Genomic DNA, 27,058 nt, shown 5'->3' with positions numbered 1-27,058 from the left:
TACATACCTCTCAATCACGCACTAATTGCCGCCACTTGTATAAATATTCCATCTGGTGGTTTAACTACAGGCTGACACACAGACCCCCCACCAACCAAATGCCAGCCATTCACTGTCAACTTTATTTTTAAACGCACGTTTAAATAACAGAAGGCAACGAAGAAGGAAATCAAGAAATATTAAAGCCCCAATTTATACTTAAAATCGGACACATTTTAAAACAGTGAATGCAGCCATACAACTGTTAGTTTTCCAGTAAAATGAAGTAACAAATATGTCATTTGTTTTAGTAAACTGGACTAAGTCCTTGATTGGGGTTCTTCAGCTTAGATCTTTAATTAGTATAAACATTCAATTTCCTTTTAAATCCTAAAACGTGGAGCAATATGTTTCGTTTACATGTCCGAGACCATGAAAAGATTACGAACATTTGTTTTCATATTTACTAGGATAATGTTGTGAAAACCTTTGTGTGTTTGCCAGCATTGATCAGTGGACCATAAACATACACGCGCACACACACACACTTGGAACCACTTCTAAAAGCAAACATGGGCCAACACATGACACAGCACTGGGGTTGACAAAACAGACCCCGCACATAAAACACACACACACACACACACACACACACACACACACACACACACACACACACACACACACACACACACACACACACACACACACACACACACACACACACACACACACACACACACACACACACACACACACACACACAGGAAACCCTCCCTTTGTCTGTCTCAGCAGAAGTTTTTCATCACATCTGAATGTCTCGGTGCAGCAACTGAAGGGACAAGTGTTTGTTGTGTAATTGTGTCAGATTTTTAAATATGTTGTACGGTGACCTTGAGTGCCTTGAAAGGCGCCTTATAAAACAAATGTATTATTATTATTATTATTATTTACACAAGTGTGTGTGTGTGTGTGTGTGTGTGTGTGTACTGTACAAGTTCACTGTAATTAGCAAAGACTTTTTTAATTTTCCCCCATTTCATTGCTCGACACAATCTAAAAGCACACACAGACGCCAGCCGAACGCACACACCCCACTTGCATCTTCATTCCTGTTTAATGAGTGTCAAACTGACCATCCCATGGAGGAATCCCAAGGAAGAAAAGCACAGAAAAGCCAGATGAAATCAACCTTTGTGCTAGTTTATGATAGCTTTCCTTTGCCCTGTTATAGTACTTTGCTCATCAGAAACTGGCTGAATGGTGGTCGGAGGCCAGCAGAGTGATTAACAATGGCTAAATGAAGCCTGGCAACAAAAACATAACAATGACACACAGAGTCCCGACGAGAATGAACTGAGAGGTCGGTGGTGGAGAAGGAGCAGTGAGAGCCGGGGGAAGCTGGGAGAACATAGAGAAAGAAAGTCATATAGCTTTAGTGAGGGACGGAGGGAACTGAGCTGAGAAACAGCTGTTTCTGACTGTATTCAAAGCATCAGAATAAAAAAAAAAATTAATAGATAATCTACAATTATATAAAATGAAAAAAGCATCTTGTATTTCAGAGCCAACAAATTACATTGTGGAAATTTATTGTACATCTGAAATGTGTATATAAGTGTTTCAGCACCACGCCCCAAATGTTGAAATCATATCTGCCTTTAAAATCCAGTATTGGTCAACCTCTGAAAAATCATAAAAAAAACGTCAGATCTTTGCATCTTCACCAAGACATTGAAACATTGAACATCCAAACACTTTCCAGTGTCCGCGGGTCAAATTACATTACCGACGATATAATTGTATAATTGACTCTAATTGTTGAAAATGATCTTGGGACTAAAAAAAGAGAAACACTGTACATCATTGAGGCTTTCCCGTTCTCCCTCCTCTTGTCCTGGGCCACATAGCTGTTGTATCCTAGCAACCGGCACAAAGAAGCCAGGCCACGACGAGGAGCAGGAAGTTCAGTATCTCTTTCTGTTCCTCTCATACAGTATACCTCCATCTACGTCTGTCATCTTTATTTCCTCAATCTTTTTTCCCTCACTCTTTTCGGTTCGTCACTTTTATGCTCCCTCACTTGCTCTCTATAACCCTCTTTCAACCTTTCTCCGCTCTTATTTTGTCACTGCCACGCCTGTTGATGACACTCTCACTCACTCACTCACTCACTCACTCTCTCTCTCTCTCTCGCTCTCTTTCTTGCTTTCTTTTTTTTTTTTAAAGAGCTTCTGTGGGGTGAAATCATCCTGTGAAAGGCCGGCTGCTGCTGGAAAAATCCACAGCAGGAATGTGGGACAATCTGAGTTGGAATCCAAGTTGAGGACACAGACCCAGAAATGCCCCGCTATGGCTAAACCTGACCTCATAATTTAAAGGAAAACAGCAAGTTTTTGGCCTGTTTTATAACATTCTTGTAAAGTGAGGAAAACATAAGACACCGCAAGTATCCATGTGTACCCAGTAGCGTTTCCTCTTGAGCTTTATTTGTAATGTTGAGATGGTCTGCAACAGGCATTAGAAGAAAAAGAAAAGTGAGGATTTATGCAAAGTTAACTCGGACCATTCATACATAATCAGTTTCTGAACTATTTCAGGTTAGCAACCACAATATCATCCACCGTGTACAGATGTTTGGCTGCAGCCAGTTTTTTTATGTTGACCCCTCTATATTACTGTATGTAAAGTGTTCTTATCTTGTCACAGGTAAACTTACTTGAGCTGAAAGTCAATGAATATATAATCAATATTTCTGGGTTTTGTTGGTAATTTTCCCCTATTTTTCCAGACATTCTATAGAGCAAACCATTGTCGAGAGAATTAATGGTTGCTTGATTGCTAATGAAAATAATATTTGATGGAATGGTTAAAATGACCAGTTCTATACTTTTCCCAAAGCCACTCATATAATAGCAGGCGTCCGCTCCAAAACAGGAAATGTAAGAGAATATATGACCTTCCCTTTATGCACAGCTGACGGCGAGTGAGAGAACATGGGATGCTAGAAGAAGCACACCAAGATACAGACGCACTCTGTGCATACACCATCATGGACACGGTGTGAGGCAGAGAGAAGGAAACAAGAGCCAGAGGATGAAAGAGTAGATCTCCTCCCGTTGTGGCTTGTTGTAGTTGTTCGGAGCTGCCCCGGAGACTCTGTTGTCCCACTTGAGGTCATTGCTGGTATACAAGATAAACCAAATGTCATTCCAACACAAACAGTGGAAGAAGAACATTTAGTCTTTATGTCAAGAGGTTGTGAATAAATCATACTAAAAGCAACAATGCCGAGGCAACTTTGTTCACACATTTTTCCGTCCGCTTTGCCCAAATAACTGTCTCAAATAATGAACCAACTACTTGCATCTTGACTTTCAGCTCAGCATCTCTAGCCAACAGTTCAGCGCGACGTTCAAGCAGAAGTTGACAGTAGAAAAGGCCCATTGAGCACATGATAAGTCAGACCAGTATGGCAAGAGTAATGATAGGGGAAAGAGAAAGGAGAGCGGGTGGAAACCACACTAAGAAGATTAGCGCCAGCCTCCAAATAGCCTTCGTCCACTTCCTCCCCGATCTCCGACACAAACTTAACCTCCGTTCCAACACTACCTGTAACCTTTGCCGAGAGCTTAACCTTGTAAGCGCACTTACACTATACGGTTACCCTGCGCCACTGATGAACACTAAGACAGTGGGTTTTGACCACGTAGTGCATGAAAAAATGGATTTTAAAAAAATGACAACATACCAACTAAAACGATTGGATTGTTTAAAATGTGGTGGTGGCAAAAAACATTTCACAGGGCCTTTTATCCAACGTATGTTGATGTATCTATAAATGTCTGCATATCATAACTCAACAATTAAGTTATTCAGCAACTAAAACGGCTATGAAGAATGAACCACCAGACAATCTGACTGTTCTGTTTTTGGCTGCATTGGTCAATAAAAAGTAAAGAAAGACGTCAAGTTTCAATGAAGGCCTTAAAAAAAAAAAAAAAAAATTAAATATGATGACTTACTCAGGACATGTTGTTGGCATCATGTTGATGCAGCATTGACCTACATGAGTGGAATGTATACAACTAGAATAGCCATGGCGTCTGCCATGCCAGTCCTAAAGACATGACATTGTTAATGGAGCGGGCCATCCTTCAGATGCCAACTCTCGAGGCAACTTGCCTTCTATGGATGCCAACTTCGCTTGCAACTGAAGGCTTGGATGAAATGCCAGTGAATTAGCTGCCAACGTGCTGCCTGAGTGCCCGTGCTGACTGTATCGAAGATGTGTTGTAAGGATGCCAGTCTTAACTCCAGCTAAGTTCACACAGGACAGGACGGCGGCTCTGAACACGGTTTCTGTCCGACGTTGTAACCAGGAAATAAAATCAGCAGTCTCTAACAGGATTGGCTGAAATCCTTTCTGACCTCATTCCTTCAACTCTTCAGGGACAGACAGAGGAAAGGATTAGGAGAGACACCAACAAAAAAAGAGTGAAAGCAACAACTTAATGAAAAAATATGGAAGACCTCATCAACCTTTAACTTGTGAATACAAATCATAATTTGTATTTGGGTTATTGACAAGTGTGTCTTATTTCCATTGTGACAAGTAAATCCTGACCAACTTTATCCTTCATTTAAACTTCAAAATATAATAGCTTGTAATATGGAGAAGATTGGCAATGAACTGAGGAATTTACAATGTGGCTACAGTTGTCATAAAACTTCTGCTCTGAATCAGTACACCTCATACAGTACAATGTGGCAAGTAGGAAAAGAATCAGTAGGAATGATGAAATGTCTCGAGTTTAGAACCAATAATCTCAACTAAAGGACTGACTAGTGTTTCACTTTCAACCATATCTGACAGTCTTGTTCAGTGACAGAAGTTCCATACTTAAGTCACATGATTAAGCCTTTTTAAAGTTCGCATTCACCGAGGAAGACTGAGAGACAGTTGAAAGCTTGGGAGGAAGATAGTAAGTAGACCTGGAGTTAGGATTATGTTCAGTTCTAAAACAATTAGTCAATTAATCGATTACTTGATTGACAGAAACAATCTTTCAACTTTCAATGATTGTTTAAGCAAAACTGGTGGTAGCTGCATAAATATAAGGATGCCCTGCTGTTCTTGATAATTTACAGAATAGTTCAAGGTTTTAAATGAATATTTTTTGACATTTTATAGATAAATAAATGATCAGTCGATTGAGAAAAGAAATATTCTGATTAATCAAAAATAAATTAACCATCACCATTGCAGACGTAATTTATTTTGGCAAAATATTCAGACACAGTGCAATTTGCTATGTCAAAGTGCTATATCTGTGCATGTTGTTAAATGTTTTCCCACACGCTTTGTCGTAGCTGTGGGAAGTTTGAAACAGGAAGTGCCAAACAAGAACAGGAAGAGGAAGTGGGTTCTCGATCCAGACTGTTTTCCAGCCAGAAAAACTCAACCCAAACCCTGTCATGGGAACATTATGTGATATTTATTATAGCACAGGAAGTATCACATGTACTGTGTTGTCAATTGTTTATTTAAAATACTAAATGGGTTGTTTCATTCTCAGTTTATAAATGACAAATCCTCTAACTGATGACTGATCAAATTATCTGAACTGGAGTAGTGTTAAATTAATATTTGTGTCAAATGATCATCATCAAAACCACAAAGATAATCCTTATTTAACAATATAAAAAGAGAAAAGCCAGATATTCTCATATGTTTAAGCAGCAATGGTTTGATATTTCAGAAAAACTCAATCAATAACAATAATCTTTCTGACAATGAACTAATACCAATTGACTACTTTTTTTCCAGTTCTAACTGATCTATGTTTGCAATTACGGGTTGTATAATATAATGGATACGACTTTTTCAGTTTATTCAATTGCAGAATGCATCATTTCAAAAGCAAAATAACAAAAACTGATCACATTTACTGTTAGATTTATAGCGCACATCAACAGAGAACATAAACTCAAACCCGCCACAAAATGAAAAGACAAAGCCTGGATCTACTGTATGGAGACTTATGGGCTTGAAATATAACCAAAGCTGTTTGCATAAAACCAAAAAGGTACTGTGATCCCTTTTATTATTCAGAGTCAGTGAACACATGTACAGTCTGAATGGCCACCACATGGCAACCTTTAACTTGGCTAAGGATCAGTCATCCACTGAGCAGATACAGAGAAGTCCTCTTGTTGTGTATCTAACGCCATCTGACATTTGCCAGCCAGCCTAGCAACACTGCCCCCCCCCCACCGTCCTCACACTTCGCTGCCTTTTATGTGTTGTGGCAGCAGAGAATTCGCTGGAGGTGTTGGAGGTAATCGGAGGAATCCTGCATCAAACAGAATAAGGAATAAGGAATACAAAAAAAAATGCACTTTGATCTCGCATGCTGGTCTGCTTTTTTAAACCCCTCTTGCTGATTAATTATCCCAGCCTCCCCCCTCGAGGTAGCGTAATTTGCCTTTAAATTAATATTCTTTTAGCACCACGAATGAGCCTCAAAGTCTTTCCCACCAACACCCAACCCCCACCATCACCAGCACTGAAACCTCAACCTTTAGCGAGCCACACCCAATGCAGACCGAGCACCTCCCAGCTGTAATCTCCCTTTCCTCCCTTCTCCCATCGTTAATCCCTCATTCTCTTGCTCGCTTCTTTCCTGTCGAGATGCTACCGGGTTATCAGGGCAATCCTATTAATTCACTGAGCTTTTTAGTGGTGAATTTGACCCCTTCGAGCAATCATTTCCTAACATGCATTTGCACTTGAGGGAGAATAAAACTGTGGTCATGGCTACATGGCAAACTACTGTCGCAAGTGTGCTTTCATGCTGCTATGCGTACGCATGCATGTGTGAGCAAGCTGTCCATGACACCTGCTGCAGCCTCCGGCAAGCTGCTGCGAGGTTAGGAAAGGCCAGGAGGAGCCAAGTGACAGAAGTGTGTGACCCAGTGTTGCACCAACATTATGATATTATGTTACCTGTATGTTAATCATTGATATATGGGGGAAATAACACACAATCTCCCTGAAAGTCATTCATGGTGTGAAATTAGAGAACTAGAGAGAGAAGTTAACGCCTGGGTTCATCATCGACGCACAGCTGGCCAATCACAGCGGGAAGTGGGCATGAATGTACAGCACGTTCTCACTCCCAATTCGTCAAATACCGACACTTGGTCAATACCACTCAGCGTCTGATACCGACGCAACCAGGCACCCTTCAGTGTCTGTATGGAGACACACCGGACCTCCAATGTAAACCCATCCCAAATGATGGTGCAAAGAGCGAGAATGTCCGAGTACGGCAGGCGGGGAGGTTTGACGGTCACAGTTTGAAGCGTAGGGCCGCTGACCAAGAGTCTGTATTCGACGAATTGGGAGTGAGAATGTGTTGAAATGTAGGATTGTTGTATTCAAAAAGCTCAAGAAATGGTCAGACACAACGTCCTTTAATTAAACATGGGAAAGGTATTAGGTTGATTCACTGTATGTGTAATATACATACACATACAGTAAATCAACGCCACTGCATTGGTTAAATGTTGAGGACGAGTTGTGAGCAAGGTCAGTTGGAAGAGGAAAGGTGTGTGGGATAAGGGGAGAGATATTGTAGCATGCAGAGTTGGGCTTTGCCAATTTCAATGATTTTCACATTTTAAAATTTACTTCAATAACAAAATGGTTCTCATATATGGATTGACCTCTGTCAGCCTTTAGCTGATGGTGCTGTGTCAAAACACAGAGGGATGAACTCAAATACATAACAGCATGTGAGCTAATTAAAATGTTCTCCACAATTTTACACTTTTGAAATGCATGCAAGAATACCCCCTTTCACCATGTTTTGACACATCATGTTTTGTCTCTCTTGTCTGTTTATCACACCATCTCTCTTTCAGAGGTGGCCAAATGATACAAAACCCTGTGAATACAGCTCAAATGTATTAAATGAAGAAAAAAAAACATTTAAAAAAAGGAGAAATATAGGACATTCAGAGCATTAATATAGCAGCAAACTAATATTTGCTCTGTAAAGATATAATGGATTATTGTCTGCCTGAGCAGAGAATAAAGTCTCCTTCTGCGTATGTTGTCACCTGAGCTTCTCAACTCTGGTAAACTTTGCCACATTTAAAAAGGCATTTCAGGTGGAAAGTACTACCATTTTTGATATCCTGTACCTTTAAGTTTAATCTGCTCAAGTATTAATTAAGTCACTACTTTGCTATAATTCTGGTTCAAATAAATATTTAACTGCAGTTCTCAGTCTAAACAAGACGTTTGCATGGAAATTCATCACTAAAATTGTAAGTTTCTGACTTTTAAAGCGCCAACGTGGTCCATAGATGAACTGCAGTACAGAAAATGAAAGCACTTCACATTATTGCCCATAAAAGCATTTATTACAGAGAATACAGAAGCTGAGCACTCCACCCAACCTTCCCTTTCTCTCGTCCAGTAAGAAACTAAAAGCGGCCTGAAGGCACCATCATACGCTTTACTACCATCCAACCACACACACACACACACACACACACACACACATTTTCTATTCATTTGCTATTACAGTGAGCACTGATAGCACAGATAAAGGGAGAGTGCATGTTCTGTCCTCCGAGTGCATTACAGTCTATTGTTAGTAAATCTCTCTCTCTCTCTCTCTCTCTCTCTGCATCTCTTCGCCTGGTTTCTCTTTGTGTCTCTGTCTGTCAAGACCAATCACAGCAGCCGGGGGGATTCGCGGCCGAGTGGCTGCTGCTCGGGGGCTTGTCAGTTTAGGTCCTTCCACTGAGGCCAGCGTGACACAGAGAGACACAGAGATAAGAGAGACACAAAAGACGATAGGCTAAGGGGATCAAAACAGAGCAGGACAACGAATGAAATGCCACCCTGGAAAATGAAGCTGGAAGTTTAACTTTGAAGACATGACATGTGCTTATTGCCTCGAGGCAGCAAGTAGTGTACTACGAATTCCCTCCTCCGATCCGTCCATGGCCCGCAAATGTGTATCTTGACGACACGAGTTGACAGCAAAATGGCTGGTATTACAACAATTGAGCATTTTAGGCACTACTCATCCCGTCTACCACAAAACATGCTATATTCCAAAATACTGTACAATGAAACCAATACACCTTTATGTAAGGAGAGATTAAACTTCCAATCATATGACAGTAGCTGGATTTTTTTTTTTTTTTTACCATCATAGGATGTAGATGGATATTTCTGAACAGAATCAAAAAACACTACAAACCCACTACCGGGGTTTGATGTTCGGTCAGGAACTTCCTTTTTTTTTGCACGAACCCTTGCAGGCATTTGTCACCGTGGTCTATGCACGGAAGTACACGGGTACACAATGTGGCAGGGCATTTCTATGTCATTTAGCAGCTATATATGAACAGATGTGTTCATTGTTTAGTGGAGTGGCATTTCTGAATAAATTGTGTAAAGACCACAAACTATTGTGAGAAACTACAACTCGGCTGATTTTATATTTCAGGTAGATTGGAGGGCTGGGACGTGTGCAAAGCCCCCAAAACTAACAATATTAATAAATCTACAAGCTATTGCAGATATGTGAATCTGAAACAATAAATACTGCAACTTAAATAAACTAAAAGCACAAACTCTAAAGTTGCAAATAAAGCAGTCACCTGCCCGTATCTTATTTATGCAATTACATGTAGCCCATTATAATGGCATCACAAAGAATTACCCCAAAATGTTTTTAACAGAAAAGGAAGTCATAGTGGTTTCTGAATGAGGGCTGAAAGGAGGAAACATCTTAGTGTAAGTCTCCAGTGTCAATCTGTGGAATCATACCGGACAACCTACAAGAGACAGAGGACTTGTACAGGGGAGAATCACTCATTTACCATTTCAACATGTCATTCTCTGGTGTAGAACAGACTAATCAGTAGACAACTAAAAACAAACTTGAATAACTCCAATTAGCTGTAAATCCGATAAAGAGTCCAACATGTGATGGTCTGTTGAGTTGATGGGAATCCCGCTTTGTGGGACGTGCAGCGCTCAGCGAGAGACAAATGAGCTTTACAATATTGTGGTTTTGGTGTTTCAGTTTTGGGCCAGAAAATGTGCTTTTATCACCGTATGATCCTCTGCAGTTCCTGCGGTGAGTTTTTTTTAAATTCTGTTGGACGTCTCTCGATGTGACATTTTCAATTTAAAAGATGATTATTTTCATTTTTTTTGGCCAGCTCTTTGCAGCAGGAGTGTTGGGAATATTGATGGTTTACCCAAATGAACAAGAGCCCCAATGTCATAATATTACAAACTGCAGAATCTCAAAATCATTTAATTTGAATGTTTTAATTATGTAATGACAATAGTGACTACTGGTATTAAAGCAACACAACATCAAATGTGAGATATCAAGAAATGTCTAAATCCTGCTTACTCTTTCTATTATATCTATTTACATTCTGTCAGAGCCTTGCTTGGCTTGTGTCCTTATTTTCCTCTTCAAAAGGAAGCTACAAAGAAACAATTCTCTCAGAATTATCCAGTCAGTTTATGTAAGGGTCTAAATTTAGAGTGGATAAGAATTGCTTTGTTCGAACTACCCGTGTAATCCGAAAGTCAAAATGGCTTTCTGTTCACAATAACATTTTTAAGAAAAAAAAAAGATAAAGAAATCCCACATGACCGAGTTGTCACAGTAGCGTAATCCACCCACAGGTTTACAATGATACTACATAACTATATTCTATACTATTGTTTGCAATGTTAGCGCTTTTAACATTGTTAGCTGTGAGCCGATGCAAATATGTTTTGAATATTAAATTCTGTCCCACATGCCAGCAGAACATATAGTTCCATATCTTAGTGCAAGCAACTAGCACAATAATTACTGTACCACCCATGCTAAATGAGTCACCACTTATTCAGATATCCAGTGTGTTTGTCTGAATGCAGAATGAACTCTGACATTCAGCTGTCCTCGACTAAAAGCTGCATTCAATTTAACAATTACCATATGTATGACCTCACAGCAATGTGGGTTAAGATGCAAGTGTATTGTTCACTTTCCATACAAGGGATGTGCTGAGGTAGTCAAGACAACTCAATTGTATTTATGAAACATATGCATCCAATGTTCTTAGATGCTTCAGAGAAGGAAAAACTCTTTAGATTTGATTTACTTTATTCATCCCCAGGGGGCAATGTCTTCAGGCGCAGATCAAAAGCAGATTAAAGAACCATTAATTATTTACTATAAAAGATGATGGTTTCAACATTTGCATTCATTTATATTTGAAATAACCCTTCACCGTTAGGGTAAATGATATACACACACTGTAAATACGTGTGTCTTTCTAGTTTCCAGAAATGCTGACATGCCTTAACCGTGCAGGGAGTTAGAATTAGAATTTAACTCGAGATGTTCATCGATCACATCTTCAACATGCAGGTGAGACGACCTTGAACCGTGCAGAAGCAGAAGCCCCTGAAGTCTAGCCTTGAATGGGGCTTGTACCAACAAACCTCCCACCTGACCTCACCAACTCACCATAACTCTTGTTCAGAATAGCAGCCTACCAAAAGTAATCCTTGATGTCATGCCGGCCAGTGAAGACGTGTTTGCGAAAGGTTCAATGTAACCTAAAAATGAGGCACACTGCACATCCATTCATCCTTTTGTCATCTCTATATTTAACAAATCACTTTATGAAATTAACCCGACAGTTAAAACCTCTACCAATATGAAATGGTGTAACTATAAAAACACAAAAAACAGGGCCCCACCCTCAACCACAAGCCACCCTATAAACGGTCTGTGTTTGCTATCATTTCCCATAGAGATGGACATACATCCCCGCCCCCAAAGCGCACTGCTCTCCCACCTACACCACCCTAAACCCCTCCCCCCCCGCTCTCTAGCATTAATCTTGGCTTGCCCTCCTGACCCCCGAGTCCCATCAACGTCTCTAAGACATGATCAGGACCAAAGGGCAGAGTAGGAAGATCTGAAATATAGCTCTTGAATCCCGAGGAAGACAAAACAAATCCTAAATGAATAAATAATAAAGATATTCCCTCACCCTCGAGGCCAAAGCCAGACCCAGACATCAGGCCAAGCCAACCAATTTATCCCCTACAATGACACCAGACGCATGAAAACCGGGGATAAAGCGAGCACACACACACACCTACCAGATTATACCTCCACTAAGCCTGAGTTTTGGCTGGCTTTGCACCAGGACACCCACCCCCAACACTGCATGTGTGCGTACAGTAGTCACATCAAATGTGTGAGACTGTGATAAAGAGCAAGGCATAAAAAGGAAGCGAGAGCAGTAACCTGGGGATTAAATATTCTTAGCAGGGGGTTATTTTTGGAGCAGGATGGGAGTCTAACGCAGACACGCACACTGTTAAATACACACACACACACACTTCCTCGCTCTTCATGCCAGTGGACTGTGGTTTGTTTGGGTTGGCTTTGGGCAGCAATGGAGTCGAGTCTTCCCCCTCAGCCCACCCCTGCACTTGCATACACAGATACAGAGTGATTTAAACATGTAATGTTCTATGACAGTGTACTGCAGACCTACTAGCATCAGTATGGGGTGAACATCAATAAGGGGAAAATGTATTGGGACAGAGCTATATTAAATCAGTTTACAGATAGAAATCCATCCGCTGGGAAAGTGAGCACACTTCCTTTCCACAACAAGCACTGCTGAAGTGCTCCAGCGCTGGAGATGGAAGAAATCGGAATATAACCAAAGCAGAACTGTTCTTGTAATATTAACTTAAGAAGACGCAAAAGTTTAATCTAATCTAAAAGGACAGACATTTCTAAATCGGATGTGCAAACTTAAACCAGATTCTGGCCCTGTTGTGCTTTATTGAGTCATCATTCATTGCAAATTATTCCGCAACTGGACAGTTCTCAATTGTCATGTTATTGAGGCTCACGGAGACTCGAAACAATATACAAATGTTATGTGGTGTATGTTTATAGGGCATTGCCGAATGCTTTAAGTCGTCATATACAAACCTCAAAAGATGTCGACTACTCAATTAAATCGAGGGAGACATAAAGTTTTGGTTTTCACCCGAGTACAATGATTCATTCACATCAAAAAAGGTATCAAATACAACAGCAAAGGGTTCATTACTGGAGGCGGGATCCACCTGGGGGTAGGTGAAAGGGCAGATTCCCCCGATTGGCTCCAAGAGGCTGTATACAAATGAGTCGCAATCTGATTGGATTAAAGTCTCAGCATGTTGTCTGAGCTGAAGATACTATTGGACTGCAGGAGCAACGTGCCTTCTTGCAGGGCTGACCGGTGTCTGTCCGGGAGGTAGCACTTAATAGATTGCTTCCTGCTGCTGGAAATGGGCCCGATGAGCGTGGTGGGATGGAACCAAAAGGGTAAAGGTGACGGCCATAAAACAATGAGGGGCTAAAAAACTTCATGTGGCTTTATCACTGCAATAGACCAGAGTTTTTATTCTTACCCATCTTTTAAGACAACACAAATACCGGTACGCAATAGACACCTTTCCCCTGTAGCTAAATAATACATGGGCTCAAAAAGTCACAGACACAAGCAGTGCTCAAAGATTGTTTATGTTACTTGAGTAAACTCATCTGTACCTAAGTTTGCACTACGACGTGTTAAGTTGGGTCCACTTCACTGCCAAGAAACCTATAACCTGACCGTTGAAATTTTGCCCCTTCCACTGACTTTTTTTCCTGCATTAATTTTGAACATACAGTAGGTGAATAACGCTGTAGCTGAGCAGCTCAACCATACTATCCCTTTCACTATAATAAAAGGTCTTTATTCACTTGCTCTCCTTTGTTGTTGCAGTTTTTTTTCTATGTAGCATCCAAGCCTAAGACTGATGACTCTCCACTACCCCCGGAGAGCAATAGGTACAGAGAGGACACGCCTCAGCTCGGGTCACTGCATTGTGTTCAATAATTCAGTGCATCAATTTCTTTTTCCGAGGCCATTTTGCATTCATCTAGACAGCACAGACGGTATACTACCGTAACATTTCCTATTCATTGTATTCATTTATTTGTGAGGGACAGATACAATATGCATGGACAAAGTGAAAACAGCTATCGGATGCAATAACCGTAACATTTATAGGGAATGCTAATTTGCAACACTCGTCCCTAAAAGGGCTTTTATACAACAAGAAGATTCGAACAGTGAATTAAAAAGAAAGTAAGACGGAACACATGGAGATACAGTAAAGCACATATTAAAATAATTACAAAAAACGAAAACGTCTGGCTGGGTGCGATCACACATGGAAATAAACTTTTCAATATGCGCCTCTCATCAGAAATGCTATGAACAACAGTCTACCAATTTGTGGATCACGTCGATACACTAGCGTACTGTGTTCACTTCAGACGGATGCGATTACTCCACCACAGTTGAGGTTTGCATATGTCTCGTTGTTTTAAAAATAACACAACCTCCGGCAAAACACATCACATCGGCCAACGGTCACGTCGGCCATGGTACAAACATGAACCAAGGGGCGTGATGAAGAATCAGAGGCTCCTGCACTTCATTTAAAAAAAAAAAAAGGGAGAAATCATGCTCATTATCAGGTCTCTGACTGGTTAGCAAGAAGAATATGGTGCACCTTTACTAAAGGTAGTTCTGCATGTGACACAGGAAGGAGACCAGAGTCTGATTGGCTTGTTGAATCACATGTTTTCTGGCAGCTCACAAAAGAAACTGACCTTCTTTCACAGTTTGTGGGTTGGTAGACACGCCAGATACCCAAATGTATGCGCACGAGCAAAGAAAACAATGTTTAATATTTCCCCTTTAATACACCTTCCCTCATCCGCTGCAACATACCAATAACGGCCAAGTCAGGTTCCTCTGCAAGCACTTATCCTATTTGAATAACACGAAACAGAGATGCATCAGGAAGAGAAACAGGATGAGAGAGGCTGGAGGAAAGAAGAAGGCCAACAGGCATTTCCACGTCAGATTGACAAAAGGATATGAGGAGGGACACAAGGATGAGAAAAAAGAAGGGGAATGAGGATGAATTGAAAATGTGGAAACGTGTGCGTATGAGGAAAAAGGAAGGGAAAAGCAAAAGGAAGGAGGAGGAGAAGGGGAAAGAAGAATGATTGTTTTGGGAGGTCAACGTTCTCCCTTAATGCGAGTCCGGCTGAACACAATGAGATCCTGAAAGACCTATTTACCTTTCATTCATGACTTATCCTGCTAGCAGATTACGCTGTGATAAATATTTTTTAAAAGCCTTCTCAAGGTGAAGCGTAGTAGTGTTGACATTACGCTTTACATGGCAACATTACCCGCTTCAACAGTGGGCCCTAACGTCTTTATCAAAAACACTTCTGGAGGGCTGGTGAAGGAAGTTAGAGGCTTTTCTACAATACAACACGACCGCATGCTGGTGAAGAAGGAAGAGAAGGGTGTGATGTCTTTGTCGCTAAGGAACATAAAAGACATTAAGGATGGAGAAGAGGTTTAAATTCTTCGATGTGGGAAAAAAAAAAAAAAAAACTCTTTCCTGAACATGACCTAGAACTGAACATGGAGCTTCCTGATAAGTACAGTCGTAGATCACGTTTCTAAAACCCCATGAAATGGGAGAACTTTTCGCACGGATCATTTCTCATCTAAAAACAAACCCACGTCCGTCCTTGATTACCACGCAAAGGAAGGCTGTGGGTTCACCTTTCCCCTGAAAGAATGCAACAAGTTACCACGTTGTTGTTGTTTTTTTTTAACCGAATTAGACGATGATCTTCATCATCAATTTTCTTTTTCATATGACACAGAAGAAGAAAAAAAGTTTGAACTCAAAAGAAACCAAGAGCTCAATACGCAGAAATTCAATAAAAAGGAGGATTGTGCGAGAGGTTTTCCCGGGTCGTTGAGACCAAATAGAACTCATGACATCTTTCGCCTCAGTCTGAATCTTCTACAACTATTATATTATTATTCTGTGAATATCTTGGAAGCAATCTCTTGGAGATTTGTGGCCCATCTTTTTGTTGTAGCCCTAAAGCTGCTACGTATTCGTCTGCATGCACCACACTGCCTGGAGGAGAAACGCGTGACTCATTACGTGTGTTATTCTATATTCTATATTTGATCATCTTTTGGTTGGTCACGGTGGATCTATTGTTAAAGTTCTAACAAAGCATCTTTCATGAGCTCATTTGAAGTTTCGTAAAGTACCTTTTAACTATAGCTTTCAAACAAGTGATGTGAAGTAAAAAAGTAACAATTTTTCTCTCTGAATTGTCGTGGGGTAAAAGAATGAAGTGACAAGAAAGTAAGGTACAAGTACCTGAAATTGATACTCAAGAACAGTACTTAAATGATAGTACTTGAATAAATAAAATCAGCATAATGTCAAGTGCCCAGACGTGTTTATGCCTTCATGCCCACAAGAAAGAGAGCGTTCAAAACACTGAAACCCTGGCGGTTGACCAGGAATCTGAGTCACTTCTTAAACCCAACATGGAGGGCTTGTCCTCTCCTGTATGAACGGCAGTATCGTCCTTCCTGGACAAAAAAAACAACCGCCTTTAACCTGCCTTCTGAGCTCTGAAGAGAGGCTGGATCCGTACGCCAAGCCGGTCTCGGACTTGTAACACTGGATCTTCTCCCTTTGCTCTGACTCACTTCAAGAGCTTTGAAGTGGGAGGAAAATAGCTATTTTATCAACAACATGTGTCAGCATGTGTGTATGTGTGAGAGTGTGCGCGCGTGTGGGTGTCTTTGTGTATTTCTGCCCGATTTGAGCCACACCTGACAGGCTAAATCACCGACTGCAAGTGCTCAGGGGAACCCTCCTGGCAATCATGTTCTGTAGTAGTTCAAGGTTTCAGCTCAGAGTCACACCTGGACGCCACCGCGGGCTGAGAGCTTCTACTTCATTATCACACACACACGTCTTTGAATTTGGGACTGACGGCTCAACACTGCAGGCTAAGGAGATAACCTTGAGCTGATGTTTCATACAAGTCTCCCTGTCATCCTCTGACATTTATTTCCCCCTAAAGGGTAGAAAGAAATATATATTGCATTCCTATGGTATTCAATAATTACTTCTTGTATGGGAAAGCTGGGAACATTAAAGCATGTTTCCTCCTTAAGCATCATAAAATTCTGGAATCAAAGTCATTCAGATCTTGTCTGTTAGCGAACACACACACACACACACACACACACACACACACACACACACACACACACACACACACACACACACACACACACACACACACACACACACACACACACACACACACACACACACACACACACACACACACACACACACACACACACACACACACACACACACACACACACACACACACACACACACACACACACACACACACACACACACACACACACACACACACACACACACACACACACATGCAACCTTTGACTCTTCCTGGTGGTCTAAAGGCAGTGAAATTAAAACACATCTCAAAACATTTCCCGAAGCTGTATTTCATTCAAAGTCTCAACAAAATGAGTTTAGACTTGAAGCCAGCTCCCCTCCCCTCCCCCCCGCCCCCATTTTTATCAGATGCATGCAGATCAAACGTCAAATCCCGCTTCTTGAACAAGCTAACAGCCGTTCTCTGGTTGTCTTTCACTTTCAAGTCACAGAAACTTGAAATTGAAGCTCAATCAAGCGAGGACCATGGCGGGGGGGGGGAACGATAATTCACCAAAACTTCCGTCCGCTGTTAAAACGGCTCCGTTTAAACAATTTGTGTCCATCAGCTCCTGCAATAAAAGCAGCTTTTTAAAGCAGCAGTGAAATACACAGCGGTCTCGTTTATGACCGAACAGCAGCGATCGGGTAGCCGTGTGCAGAGAAGTTGAAGAGCATTCTTCAGAGTTCACCTTTCTCAGCTCTCCTACTGGTCCATTTACAGTGCTTAATGATCTTAAGAGTACAGTAATGTGATCCAATCTGTGTGAGGCCGGCGAAACTGTCCTTGTCCCCAAGCGTCACATTTACTCTTTGGGTAAATCGTGTTTCTAAATACAAAATCACATTTTGCTATCTTTTCAGTTTTTTTTACGGAACCAGTTTCCAGCGTTGTCGTCGCCAGGACCACAGAAACAAAGTCATGACCAAAATCAGATGGTATGAAGACCCGAGACGAGACTTTGAGGGGTTGAGACCAAGTCCAGAGTGAGTCCCACGCTGCATGGCACACTTACGATATATAATGTGAAACATGCACACCACAGGCACTCCTCAAATTGTTGTGAACGATCCACATTCCACATCCAAGATTCACTCTCCATTCACCTCTTGTATTGCCATGTTGTACTGTGGATACCATGAGAAATATATTGATTAAATAAAAAAGGAGGTGCATTTTATGTCTTGGGATTTGTCTTTGCTTTAATAATGTCAAAAAATAAATCACACATTGCAATTTTAATAAATCCCTGTAGTTGTGGTCTTGAAATAAAATTCTCTGGGACCAAATAAAAAAATTCTGTTGATTCCGAGACGATCCAGAGAACTACAACGCTGCCGTTTCCATCTTTTAGAGGGAACAAAGCCGACAGCTGTGGCAATAAGAAGAAACTGGAGTTAAGAACATTCTGGAATCAAGTTGGTTTTCATTGGATTACAAGAGACATTATATCACCTCGACGGCAGACCGCTTCATTTCATAATGAAAGGAAACTGCTTGGACTTAAGTTACTATAACTTGTTCAGATGGGCATTTCTTCCGTGCAGCTGCAAAGGCACAAAGTGCACACAGTCAAGGTGTCGGCCGGATAAAGTTGCAAATACACATTTCATACCCCTATAATTACTCCTCAAAAAGGACGGGGTTTTTTTTTTCTTCCTTAAGATAGTTTTTTAGTTATTATTATACAAAACGCATAAGATAATTAAAACATATGTACAACTCATGTATGTGTGTTTTGCTCATTGGTTCGTCGCTGTAATGTTTGACTTTCACTGTGACGTATGTGCAGCGTTCGCCCCGGAGGCCGTTTTCACATTCATCTGCTGAGGAGGGAAACCTTTCCTGTAAATCTCAATTTAAGATGTGCACATGTGGAAAAATGGACTTCTCAGTGACATAGGATGCATCTTGTGGGGTAAAAGTCTTCGTCAATAACGATGATCAGCATTAGAGCTCTTGCAATTGTCCCAGCGCTGTAACATTCAGAGGGACACCACAGATGTTGCTTACAGTTCTGCAATGTACTTACTGCAAGTGTCCGAGGAGCACCACTGATGGTGATGTGGTGGTTGTGCTGAAGCGTAAGAGATACAAATTAAAAAATACTGGTATTTATGTGTAAATCCCACTTCCTTCTTTACATTTGCATGTACTCTTAAATGTTGAATTATAATTAATGAATCGTTGTCGTGTAGGGTATTAATAACTATGCTATGAGAAAACAAAAAAAATGTGGGTTTTTTTTGCAGTTCCTCTTTCAGTTCCTCTGATGAAACATTTTTCTGTCCAACCCAGTAAATCTCTTTTAAAAAAAAAAAAAAAAAAAAAAGTATTCTACAGTACATTCCTCTTTATGACATCTGTATAACTAATATGCAATGAAACAGTCCGAAGATTTAGAGTTAACACATGGGCAATGGGGTTGCATGTGTGAACATTAACACATCTGAACTGCTGCGACAGCAACACCGGCCTTGAAAAGAAGGAAATATGTAATCTTGTTAAAACTGCACGCATGAATCTTTGTGGCCTATATCAGAGGTGGCATGCCAGCAAAATAAGTCCCACATTGTCACGAGAGAAATCGCACAAAAGTAATACGACAAAGTATCATTGCCGGGCCGTGTAACTAATAAGCCCTTCAGATGGAATATTTACCAGCTTCAGGCCGACTGGAGTCCAAGGCCAATACTCTACATCAAAGATTCAGCTAATGAGACGAAGCGGCACACTTCAGACCTACTTCTGTGGTGATTGTAAGAGCTATGCATGTTTTAGATCTATTTATAGAAGCTACACATGCCATATCTGACAAACCAGTTTTCTTAGAAGTGCTTTTTAATTACACTTTCGAGACCCGATTTATGATCTTATTAGATTTTTAACGATCTTATTACTTATGGATGTGCCAGGCAAATGGCTGTTCCCAATGAATGTTGTGCAAGAGCAAAAAGACCAATGCATGAGGAGAGTTTAAGTGTACGACTGCCAATGTCAAAATGTGTTGAGAAGAATGTGTCTTTTATTTGTTATTTTAAAAAATCCAGTGTTTTGCAACACATGATCACAACTGTTGCAACATTCTGAATTTGTCTGTTGGGGCTATTTCGGTTTCTTTAAAGGGACAAATATACCTAATATTGATCAAATATGGTGTTAAGAATCAGTGACTGTGTGTGTGTGTGTGTGTGTGTGTGTGTGTGTGTGTGTGTCAGATAGTCCGCCCTGAAAAAAGCGAGGCAACAATGGCACCAGAGCTGGGCTAAGTTGTGCCCTAATTTCTATCTCCTCAGCTACATCACAGCTGGAGGAGACCCCCAACCCCCACTGTGCTGCACTGCAGTGGCAGCATGCACACACACGTATGTTCACTGAGCACACACACATCTTTTCGGAAAAGAAATGTACTGGTATAATGGGAAACGCACATGTTGTGTGTGCAGATCCAGAATATGAATAACTATCTATCTAGACAATACGCTGCATGTATATTAAACACACACACACACACACACACACACTTCTCTCCTCTTTGTTCCGATGTGACGTCTGCAGAGGAATGCCTTCAGCCAGTGACACCCCGTTTCTCTTTCTCTCCTCCTCCATCCTCTACCCCTTCCCCTCTACCAGTCTAGATTGCTGCGCTCCTCTATGAGCGAGTAGAAAATAGGGCCGTGTCTGTTTTGTTTTTTTTAAACACCATTGTGAAAGACAACAACAACCCCACCTCCTCTTTTTCTTTCTTTTGCCTCTTGGCACATAGTCGTCCTTTGCGCCGGACCTTTTTAAAACCGCCGTAAGAGAATTAGTTAGTGTGGTGTGCAGCTGAGTGTGTGCGTGACCCTCATCTATCAGCACGGTTGACACTTGAGCCACTGAATGACTGCTATCACCCTTCTTATTATTAGTCAACAGCACAGTGGGTGGCTGCAGGAAAACAAAGACAGTAGGTAAAGAGAGACGGAGATTGAAAGAGATATGGATTGCAACAGTGCTCGTGGTCCGTTGCAGGGAGTTCCCACTTCTCCTTCTCTGGGACATTCACAAACACACCCTCATGGCCTGTTTGAGAGGTTACTATCGGGGCAGTTAAGGGCCTGAAAACAGAGCCACTATCAAGACGGTGCTAATGGGTGGAGGGCTGTTTTAACCAGAAACAGGCCGCACACAACAGAGCATACAAGCCGTTGATATATATTTTTTTGTTCTTTTAAACCAGAGACAGACTTCCTCGTCAAGCCGCATAGCTTTTGATGAATTGAAACAAATCTTTTTTTTCTGCTTAAATAACCCTGTATATGTAACATTTGACTTTTTCACTATTTTGAAGACATCTCCGAACTGAATCTGACACTAATAAATGAGTAGTTGTTTCGTAGCCCATACGTTGTCTTTTCGACATGATGCTCGGATTTTAGTGCAAAGTTGAGATGGTATGTTTGAAGACATTTAGACAAATGATCCGTTATAGCACATCTTTGTTTCTTTGGTCATCCACCATTGACTTCTTTGTCATTGCACATTGTGTCTGTCCTCACGTTAACCCTCCACTAATTAGCATCACACACACACACACACACACACACACACGCACACACGCACACACACACAGTAGGACAGAATGATAAGTCACACTTGTACTGTAACATGTGTATGTGTGTGCACAACTGTGCCTGACAGTTTGATTATCACGTGTCTTGATTCATGCTGTCAGTGCAGCGGACGATGACCCCATTGTGACAAATCTAGTCCATGACCGCTGAGCCCTGGGACTCACAGCTAGTAACAGGCATATATGTATTAGTTCAAAGTTTGGTTTTGATTATTATTATTGTTTTTTTTAACGACTGGCCTGCTTGACTTTTGGTTGAACTGTTAAGATGGGTTTTTTTTAAAGCCGATTCTGGTGCAAATAATCATAGGCGTATAATCAGTCAGTATTTATGGGGAAAAGTTGGATAAATTACAATAATGCTGCGTTTTAAACAATGAATACACCATAGCCTAGACATTTTGTTTTCTTTTTTAATAGAACCTAACATTTGACTAACTGGTGGATTTAATAGTTATAATAAATAACAAAAACTATGTATCTATTTATACCAAATCCACACCTAATCTTACACTGAGTTATGTTAATTAGTTTCATCTCTGGAAAACTATGGGCTTGTTTGAGTGAGTGCAAATTGCAACGTGAAGATGGTGATACGTATTAAAGAAATATTAGGGATGCATCAAAACAAGAGTCACACTTGACTCTCCTGAGCCAAGTGACATGAACTTCAAAAAAGGAACTCACAGTGCTCTTTACACTTTGAGCTGAAAACAAGGCAACATTGTGTGTCTGGGTCACATAAAGTGTCTAAACACGGTGTCTCGTTTCCCCTCGGTGAACGCCAAGCTGCCAATTAGGCTTTGTTTGGCTGATTGAGCCGTGTCATGTGCGAGGTGGAGGCTTGGTAATAACAAGCTACATCTGCCCTTAAATGACATCTGGCGAACAAACACACACACACACATACACACACACACACACACACGCATGCATCTGTCATCTTTTAGTCCTTAAGAAAAAGTACCAAAAAGTATTTATTCAAGGGAGACTTTGTGGTTTCCAAAGTCTACACGGAAGGCTTCACGTGAATCGGCGAAAACTTACCCAGTACAATACAACAGTCTGGAAATAAATTCGACCTTCATGAAGGTTATGGTGTAGAAAGGCGTTGAGTCAACTTCATGGTCATTTTCGGAGTCTGCAGTTTGTGTTGAACTGTATTGCACTATAAAGCTGCTCTATGTATTTTTGGCCACCCCATCCATATCATTGAGGTTACGCTAAATAACTGAAACACATCCATCCGTTTCTGCACCTGATGAACTGGGGGCCGAGTGTTTGTTTTAATAGACTATATGTTAGCAGTCATTTTACAACCAATCACATTAAGAGACAGAAAACTTGGTATTAACTGTATATAACAATCACTGACTACAGTCATACACACACACACACACACTTTATTTGTATATATATATATATATATATATATATATATATATATATATATATATATATATATATATATATATATATATATATATATATATATATATATATATATATATATATATAAAAATACACCGACCTGGAAAACTCATTGAAGGAAGCAACACAACAGGCTGTTTCAGTTCTGAGTAGCATGTTGTAAATGTTTCACTTTCTCCTTCTGGGGGAACTGCATGTAGTCATTGCAGCAATTAGTAGCCAACGAAACATTGGGGCCTTCCCAGGTCAGTCCCACTTCCTCTCCCTGCCTCGAGAAGAGCTGAGGAGCTCGAGGTGTGTTGAAGGACGCGGCAGAGAGGATTTACATGCTGCATAGTGAACTTCAGAGTGCTGTCAGAAAGGACCTTTCGCAACCGATTCATCAGCAAAGGGCACCAACGCTGTGTAGTGCAGGTATAAAACAATTAACTTGGAAAAAGATCTGCTGACTTGCTGGTTGTGAGGCAGCACCCTGCTGCAATGGTAAACCAGGCCGCGCTGAATGATTTCTAGATCGCACCTCGGGACAAAAGCTGAATTGTCCCATCAGCAGACAGAGCTTTGTGGAGAGGAATGAGCTAGTTTGTTTTGTAAAAAGAAAAAGAAAAAAAGCACAGCTGATAACACAGGGGTGGAAAGTTCAGGTGAACCAGCAGGCGGGACTATCCAGGATTTGTCCATCATATGAGCAGTGTGAATAATACATGCATAAACACAATATAATACCTCGCAGTATATATCAGGAGTGTGCATGTGCAGCTTTGCAACATGCACAGTATTTCTCACAGAGTTTAAACTGGTGAAACAAGACTTTGACAGGGTGACAATATTAGACCTCATGACAGTAAGAATCCACCACCAAAGCATTCCTCCATTGGTACAGGGAATGAAAACAACAAAACACATCCATATTCAACCGCTCAAATCATTTTCATCTTGCCGGAGGATATTGAGTGATGATATAAAAGATCGAGGTCGATAATAATATTGAATGTTGGGTCTCTTAACCCTGATCAATAGGATTTATTTTTGACAGAACAATCTCATTACAACGTCCACTCAGTAGCGGTTTTCATTTTCTTCGAAGCACTTACAGTATATCTAAGGACTGTTAGCATTTCCCTTGGCTGAGAAAGATTTGGAAACAGGAAGACCTGGCCAATGTAGTCCTCATATTCTCAGAAATTCGCATGATTTGGAGGGGGTTAAAGGGATAGTCCAGATTGTGTGAAGGGGGGCTGTATGAAGTGCTCATCAGTCAGCATATTACCAAACAGCGGGCCCTGAGTTTGGAGAAACAAAGGGTGGCATGGGAGCATAGCAATGTACTGCTGTTGACGGGGTTTAATTATACTATATTTAGAATATTATCACCCCTTTACCTTGCTGTCAGACAGTGGCGACTATGGCTCAGTGGTGAGGATCGGCGGTTCGATCCCCGGCTCCGCTAGCCCATGTCTATGTGTCCTTGGTCTAAGACACTTCACCTGTAGCTGTACCTACAGTGTCTGAATGTTGTGTGCATGTTAGCTACTCCTGATGGGCCACTCCCATCAGTGTATGATGAATGATGTCATGTAGTGTTAAAGCGCTTTGAGTGGTTGGAAGACTAGAAAAGCGCTCTACAAGTACAGCTCCATTTACTTATCGACGGAGGACTGAAGCCATTGTCAACGCTCTCCTCAGAAAGGTAGAAGACTTCATTGACAAAAAAACTGTACATCCCAACTATCACCATTTATATTTATTTTCATACTAATGGAAAATGTCCATGGGATTAGATTCTGAAATGCAACTTCAAAGAAATCATGTATAAAAATCTTGCTTAAAGATATAGTCCTGCACTCTAATGGATCCAGGCAGAAACGTTCTATAACCCGAACAAAACACCTAAACATATTCACATCTAGTGTTATTATACTTGAAAAAATAAAATAACCGTTTGGATTTTTAAGCTGGAACCTAACATTGCATTTCGCATCTCTGCCCATAAACCTGGTGCCCACCTGTCCAGGTCTCCACTTACACATTATCAATCAACTAAAAGAAGCCAACCTGGAGTCACCTCCTCATGTCAAACATATTTCATAGGATGGACGTTCTGGTAGTTAAACCCCTGATCAATGTTAAACAGCATCAAATCATTTACCACAGTATCGGTGTGAGAAACACACACCCACACACACAGCATCCCCCATCCATCCATCTCTCCCTCTAAAAGCTGGTGGTAACAAATGTGCCGACAGCTTCAGGGATCACTCAAATTCACCCGCCTTAACTTAAACTGAAATGTGCTTTGTCAGTCTCACTCACACACACACACACACACACACACACACACGCGCACACACACACACACAAACACACACACACACACTTACTTTTGAGAGCCTGTATCAGCGCCTTGCCGTCTTTGATCAGCTCCTTGATGAACTTGTTGGTCTTGTCCAGCTCCAGCTCGTGGGACTTGAGTCTCTCCCTGAACTGCGGGCTGTCCAGGTAGCAGTCACTGAACTCCAGAGCAGGTAGTCCCATCTTCTTCTTCTTCTTCTTCTTCTTCACCACCGCCGGCCTCTGACACAACCTGGACGACCCGGTATATAAAAAAAAAAAGCTCCGAACAGGAGAAGAAGAAACTAGAGGAGGAGGAGGGGGAGGAGGAGGAGGAATCCCTGGTCTACTCCTGCGGGGGGCTTCTGCTGCTGGAAATGATGGAAAATCCAATTACAACATGTAAACAACGGGGCGGAGGTGTATCCGACAGCGATGCCCGGCTACATAACCTTGCTTTTCCCCCTCAGGTTGACACATCCAGAGTCCTCCTATTTATTTGCAGGGTGGCAGCAGCAGCAGCAGCAGTCCGACACGGCATTCAATTAAATGAAATAAAAAGTCACCGCAGAGTTCGTGCTTGGTGAGGGTTTAAAAGAAGAAGAAGAAGAAGAAGAAAAACACTTGCTCAGGTAAACCGGTGCTGCAGTCAAACCCGGGGCGAGGAGGGAGGGAGGCAGCGAATAAAAAAACCCAAACTAGCCTCGTTAATGTGGTGTCTTCCCTGGGCGGTTTTAAATGCACGGCTTTCTCCTCAACCCCGCTCAGCTCAGCGCTGCAGACCGTCATCCACCTACCCGGACACGGATAATCCTCTGATTGACGTCTCTCTTGACCAATGCGATGGGCAGACTGGAGAGCTGAACCCTCAGGAGTGGGCGGGGGGCGTGCGGTGAGCTCCTCGAGAACAGAGACAAAGACAAAAAGCGAAGAGGCTTCACTCTGATCGTGTTTCTAGAAACGCTCTGTTCCTGGAACGAGTTTGGGCTGCTGCAACCATATCAGGTGCTGCATCCTTCAAAGTTTTCATTTACAATTAGGCCTCCTCTCATTCCAAATGTTCCTCCAACTGAGACGTGTATCTTCACCTTTTTTTGCCCAACATTAAGTGATTGTTTGTGAGCATTCTTATACTGCCTTGTAAGCTCAACAAAAAAATAGAACAAGTCCAGAGCCACACCATCAACCCTGTGATATTAGTGTATACAGGTGATAGCTCGTTGCTAATACTGTTCCATTACTTAGAGCGAAACACAAAGTACAAATGTGGCAGAATTGTATTAGTTTGGGTTATTTGGTCATAAAAGATGAAAAGTTGGGAGATCAATAAAGTCATTAGAATTTATCTTCTTGAAAAATGTCATCCTCATGGCACTGGAGGTAAAGAAAGAGGACCACCAAAGTCAAAGGGATTCATATTCTGGGCACCATGAATGTC

The 27,058-nt window shown here is 41.3% G+C and overlaps 1 protein-coding gene across 3 annotated transcripts in view; it reads right to left on the bottom strand.

Moving 5' to 3' along the window:
* The window catches only part of LOC117742263 (rho GTPase-activating protein 26-like), an 80,068-nt gene extending 53,659 nt beyond the window's left edge, over window positions 1-26,409 (bottom strand). For 2 of the 3 annotated variants that reach the window (XM_034549369.1, XM_034549372.1), the window contains exons 1-2: window positions 26,073-26,409; window positions 25,671-25,991 (exon numbers count right to left, since the gene is read on the bottom strand). In XM_034549369.1, the coding sequence (XP_034405260.1) occupies window positions 25,671-25,991; window positions 26,073-26,100 (349 nt within the window). In that variant the 5' untranslated portion in view covers window positions 26,101-26,409. The remainder of the gene's footprint in view (window positions 1-25,670; window positions 25,992-26,072) is intronic. The other variant, XM_034549371.1, reaches the window with a different exon arrangement.
* Window positions 26,410-27,058: the final 649 nt, after the last annotated feature.

The sequence above is a fragment of the Cyclopterus lumpus genome, chromosome 14 (genome assembly GCF_009769545.1).
Source record: "Cyclopterus lumpus isolate fCycLum1 chromosome 14, fCycLum1.pri, whole genome shotgun sequence".
Classification (NCBI taxonomy): domain Eukaryota; kingdom Metazoa; phylum Chordata; class Actinopteri; order Perciformes; family Cyclopteridae; genus Cyclopterus; species Cyclopterus lumpus.
The sequence above is the reverse complement of the archived record's forward strand: the minus strand, read 5'-3'. Positions and strand labels throughout refer to the sequence as shown.